Below are 6,089 nucleotides of genomic sequence, written 5' to 3'. Positions count from 1 at the left end.
TGCCTTTTCAGATGGGTTCATCAGCTACAGTTCCCTGATATGGGCAGTGCTTCACTGGTTGGCTACGTATTATATAAAATTGTATAGATACTGTAGAGAGGGGTTACAGTTACATGAGTAAGGTAATGAGTACATTTCCTATTGAGCATTGTTACCCCCTCCTTTGTCCCCCCTCCCTCCTCTTCCCCCCGTCCCCTGATCATCTCTTCCTGGTTCCATATTTTCTTTCATCCTTGTTTCTTCTTTCTTTGAACTCAGGGCCTCATGCTTTTGTTTGACTTTTTTGCTTAAGACGGGTGTTCTTTCACTTGAGCCATACTCTAACCTCACCTCTGTTTTTTTTTTTTTTTAACCTTAGACTCACTTGTGGGATTGCTTTCCTGCTTGAAGTAATAACTAGTGTATATGGTGTTCTGTACCTTCTGGAAATGTAGTGTTCTTCTGCTGTGACCCACTGTATTCTGCTCTGTTCTCAGAGCCAGATATTTCACAGTCCTTAAGTTTTTCTCAGATCAGGGGCAGTTCAGGCATTCCCAAACTCTAGAAGACCAAATCAAGCTCTCAGAGTGGTTCTCTGAAGGTGCCTCTCACTTCACTTAGGGAAACTCTACATTATCAATTTTCATCAAGGACTTCTCATTCATGGCTTCAGTTTAATTTCCAGCCTTCTCTCATATATTGTTAGTGAGGATGATGAACTAATAATTGTGAAATTGCATTCACAATCTAGCAATGATGGGTTGCCCAAAACTCAGGGCAGGGTCAGATGCAGTGGCTCATACCTGTAATCTTAGCTTCTCAGGAAGTGGAGCTTAGGAAAATCACAGAGACAATCTGGATAAAAATATTAATAAGACTCAGATGAATTCTACAAGGCCTTCAAAGCAGAACTCACACAATACTCCTTCAACTCTTCAATGAAATTGAAAGTTCATTACCAAACTCTTTCTATGAAGCCATCATAACCCTCATCCCACAACCAGACAGGGACTCATCAAAGAAAGAGAACTATAGACCCATTTCTTTGATGAACAACAATGCAAAACTTCTCAACAAAATCCTGGCCAATCAACTTCAACAACTCATCAAAAAATCATATACCATGATCAAACAGGATTCATTTCAGGGATGCAAAGCTGGTTCACTATACACAAATCAATTAATGTAATTCATCACATCAACAAGAACAAGGATGAGAAACACATGATTATCTCAATAGATGCAGAAAAAGCATTTGACAAAATCCAACACACCTTTATCATGAGAGCTCTAGGGAAACTAGGAATTCAGGGAACATTCCTCAATATAATAAGGGTTGTGTATGACAAATCTACAGCCAGCATTATACTTAATGGTGAAAAGCTAAAGCCATTTCCTCTAAACTCAGAAACGAGACAAGGATGTTTGCTCTATCCACTCCTCTTCAATTTAATATTAGAATGCCTAGCTAGAGCAATAAGACAAGATGGAAACATAAGGGGATCAAAATAGGGAAAGATGAAGTAAAACTCTCTCTTTGCAGATGACATGACCTTGTATTTAAAGAACCCCATGGATCCCACTCACAAGTTATGTGAGCTGATTCAAAACTTTGGCAAATAGCAGGGTATAAAATTAACCCTCAAAAATCAATGACTTTTCTGTATGCCAATAATGAGAAGAGTACGGCTGAAATCAGGAAAGCAACTCCTTTTGTCATAAGCCCCTGCCCCCCGAAAAATAAAATGTCTAGGAATTAACTAAAAAAGTGAAGAGCCTCTATGATGAAAACTTTAAAAACTTGAAAAAGAAGATTAAAGCAGAACTAAGCAAGTGGAAAAACCTGCCATGCTCCTGGATTGGGAGGATTAACATCATGAAAATGGCATGAAAATACTGCCAAAGGCTATCTACAAATCCAATGCAATACCCATCAATATCCCAACCTCATTCTTCAATGAAATAGAAGAAGCAATCAAAAAATTCATATGGAACAACAAAAGACCCCGAATAGCAAAAACAATCCTTAGCAGAAAGAACAGTGCCAAACTTCAAATTCTAGTACAAAGTCATAGTAATCAAAGCAGCTTGTTACTGGCATAAAACCAGACCTGAGGACCAATGGAATAGAGTTGAAGACCCAGAAATGAACCTGCAGACTATAGCCACCCAATTTTTTGATAGGGAGCCCAAAAAATAGAATGGAAGAAAGACAGACTCTTCAGTAAATAGTGCTGGCAAAATTGGTCAGACACCTGTAGAAAACTAAAATTAGGGGATGGGAAAATTAGTGGCTCAGTGGTAGCGTGCTTGTCTTGCATACATAAGGCCATAGGTTCGATTCCTCAGCACTACATAAGCAGAAAAAAGCAGAAAAAGTGGAAGTGGTACTGTGGCTCGAGTGGTAGAGCGCTCACCTTAAGCTGAAGAGCTGAGGGACAGAGCCCAGGCCCAGAGTTCAGGTACCATGACCAACACCAAAAAAAAAAAAAAAAAAAAAAAAAAAAAAAAAAAAAAAAGAAGAAGAAGAAGAAAGAAAGAAAAAGAAAGAAAACTAAAATTAGATTCTTATATATCAACCTGCACCAGAATCAACCCCAAATCAAACACCTCAAAGTCAAAGCAGACACCCTGAAAACATTACAGGAAGGAATAGGAGAAACTCTAGAGCTCCTTGGCACAGGTTGAAATTTTCTTAATAAAGATCCAGAAACACAACAAATAAAAAAAAGGTTGGACAAATGGGATTGCATGAAACTGCAGAGCTTCTGCATGGCAAAGGACGTAGCTAGCAAGATCAATAGAATCCCCACATACTGGGAGAAGATCTTCACTAGCCATACAACAGACAATGGCCTCTATCTAAAATATACTTAGAACTCAAAAAATAAATCCCCAACAACAAATCCTCAAAGAAATAACCGCCCCACTAATAAGTGGGTTAAAGTCTCTAAAGAGAGACTTCTCTGAAGAGGAAATAAGAATGGCCAATAGACACATGAAGAAATATTCATCATCTCTGGCCATAAAAGAAATGAAAATCAAAACAACATTGATATTCCACCTTACCCCAGTTAGAATGGCTATAATCAAGAAATCTAGTGACAATAGATGCTAGAGGGGATGTGGCCAAACGAGAACTCTATTGAATTGTTGGTGGGAGTGTAAACATGTTCAACCACTCTGGAAAGCAGTATGGAGGTTCGTCAAAAGACTCCACATAGAGTTCCCCTGTAACCCAGCAATTCCACTTTTAGGCATCTACCCAAATGATCACAAACAAGGCCATACTAAAGCTACCAGCTCAACTATGTTTATTGCAGCATTATTCACTATAGCTAAGATATGGAACTAACCCAGATGCCTCTCAGTAGATGAATGGATCAAGAAACTGTGATATATATATATCTATCTATCTATCTATATATATATATATATATATATCTCACACAATGGAATTCTATGTTTCCATAAAGAAGAATGACACCACACCATTTGTTAGGAAATGGAAAGACTTGGAAAAAATCATATTAGGTGAAGTTAGACAGACCCAAAGAAATATAGGTACCATGGTTTCCCTCATTGCAATAATTAGTATACATCTAGGATATTTGATCAAATAGCAGAAAAGCTCAAAATTTATGTACATATGACCATATAAGATGATACTAAGGGAAATGAGCCCCAAGATATGGATACAACAGGTGTTTTTTTTTTTTTTTTTTTTCTGGTTATGAGGCCTGAACTCTGGGCCTGGGCACTGTCCTCAGCTCTTCAGCTCAAGGCTAGTGCTCTACCATTTGAGCCACAGTGGTGCTGAGGAATCAAACCCAGGGCCTCATGTGTGCAAGGCAAGCACTCTACCACTGAGTCACCTTCCCAGCCTTTGTTGTTGTTTTTAATAAACTATATGATTTTTTTCTTTTGTATGTTCTTCTCCCTATGGTATATCCTCTGTTGTCATTGTACTTGATTTTGGTACCCTGCATCTTGTATGTACATTTATATAATTTAGGGAGGGGAAGGGGAATAACAAAATGCTGAAACAAGGACATAGGATGAACCATTGCAACAATGATACTCACAAGACATTATGTTGGAAATAAACTTTACAACTTCAGGGGACAGGGAAGGAGTGGAAGATGTCAGGGAGGGAAGGTATAATAGGAAGAAAATAAAAGAGGGGGTAACAATGTTCGATAAGAAATGTACTCATTACCTTACTCATGTAACTGTAACCCCTCTGTATAGCATCTTTACAATAAAATTAAAAAAATTAAAAATTAGTAAGTCTCCATCTCAACAAACAAGGCAGGTGTGGTATATAATCCCAGGTAGTCAGGAAAATCATGGTTGAAGGCTGGTCATGTAAAAATCATGAGACTCTTATCTGAAAAATACTTAAAGCAGAAAGGATTGAGGTGTTGCTCTAGTAGCAGAGTGCACAGAAGCCCCTTAATTCAAATCCCCGTACCACCAAAAAATGTGTTATGTGTATTACATAAGTGGTAACATCATGTAAATGAACAACTAATTTGATCAATATATCTTAAAAAAGTTGTGTGGAGAGAGAAAGAGTGCAAATAAATAATACATTTTTCAAGAATTGTTTTGTACCTAGGGGTTGAGGGCCAAGCTCTTCACTGAGTCACATGACTGGAACTGGACGCTCATCAAAATGGCCAGATAATAAATCTTCTTTTCCATGAAAGGCTGTGGTTATTCTGCTTGAAGAAAGAGTCTTGGCTATAGAAACCTTATTCATGAACTGTGGACAATTCTTGTTCCACAGAAGACATGGCGGAGGGCATATTTCATGTCCTTGTTGTGGAGGCTATAGATGAAAGGGTTTAAGGCTGGAGTCACTGAAGAGTATATCAGTGTGATGATCTTATGCACCACAGCTGAGCTGCCAGATGTGGGACTCATATACATCACCATTATGGTTCCATAGAACAGAGAAACTACAGCCAAGTGGGACCCACAGGTTGAGAAGGCCTTTCGCCGTCCAGCTGAAGAGGGAACTTGGAAGACAGCTCTAAGCACTAGGGCATAGGATCCCAGGATGTACAAGATAGTGAGAGTGATGATAAGACAGCTCAAAGAATAAAAGACATGCCCTACCATGGGAGTAGGGTCACAGGACAGAGCCATCAGTGGATCCACATCACACAGAAAGTGGTCGATCATATTAGGACCACAGAAAGTTAATTGAGAAATGAAGAAAATGGGAACTGAATATACAAAGAAATCAATGATCCAGCAAAGAGACACCAAAATGCCACAGAACTGTCCAGTCATGATGGAGGGATAGTGCAAGGGGCGGCAGATGGCCAGGTACCGATCATAAGCCATGACACAGAGGAAGAAGCATTCTGTTGTGCCCAGGGAAAAGAAAAAATAGAACTGAATGAAATAACCAGAAAAGGACATGGTCTTAGTTTTGGAAAGAAAGATGACCAGCATATTGGGGGCTGTGCAGGTCACATACCAGATTTCTAGGAAGGAGAAGTTGGCCAGAAGCATGTACATAGGTGTGTGGAGTTGGTGTTCCCAACTCACTGCACAAAGGATGGCCAAATTCCCAATCAGAGTCAACAGGTAGACCAAGAATATCAGTGAGAAAAGGGTGATTTGCACTTCCCAGGGACCAGCAAAGCCCAATAAGATGAAATGTGTCACAGTGGATGTCTGTGACTTATTCATGGTCCTCAGACTATGGAGACAAGAGGAAAGACAGATAATATTAATGTACTCCGCTGCTGAAACATCTGAAAGTTTTTTTTTTTTTGAGATGAGTTTTGATGCATGCAGGGAGTGTAATGATGTTCTAAAACAAATTGCGTTCTTTTTTTGTGGTCGGTTGTGTGGATTGAGCTCTGGGCCTGGGCGCTGTCCTCAGCTCAAGGTGAGCACGTTACCACTTAACCGCAGCACCACTTCCGGTTTTCTGGTGGTTTATTGGAGATAAGAGTCTCACAGACTTTCCCGCCTGGGCTGGCTTTGAACAGCGATCCTTGTATCTCAGCCTTCTGAGTAGCTAGGATTACAGGCACGAGCCATCAGTGCCCAGCTATATTCTATTTTGAATTTGCCTTTTGGCAATTGTT

The 6,089-nt window shown here is 39.6% G+C and overlaps 1 protein-coding gene across 1 annotated transcript; it reads right to left on the bottom strand.

The window, feature by feature from the left end:
• Nucleotides 1-4,740: 4,740 nt before the first annotated feature.
• Nucleotides 4,741-5,688, bottom strand: LOC138840196 (olfactory receptor 11H7-like). The gene has a single exon (XM_070040135.1). The coding sequence runs from the start codon at nucleotides 5,683-5,685 to the stop codon at nucleotides 4,741-4,743; it is 945 nt and encodes a 314-aa protein (XP_069896236.1). The 5' UTR covers nucleotides 5,686-5,688.
• Nucleotides 5,689-6,089: the final 401 nt, after the last annotated feature.

Source organism: Dipodomys merriami, unplaced genomic scaffold (assembly GCF_024711535.1).
Source record: "Dipodomys merriami isolate MVZ:Mamm:240054 unplaced genomic scaffold, mDipMer1.0.p SCAF_1, whole genome shotgun sequence".
In the NCBI taxonomy this organism is placed as follows: domain Eukaryota; kingdom Metazoa; phylum Chordata; class Mammalia; order Rodentia; family Heteromyidae; genus Dipodomys; species Dipodomys merriami.
This window is presented reverse-complemented; position numbering and strand designations above follow the sequence as displayed.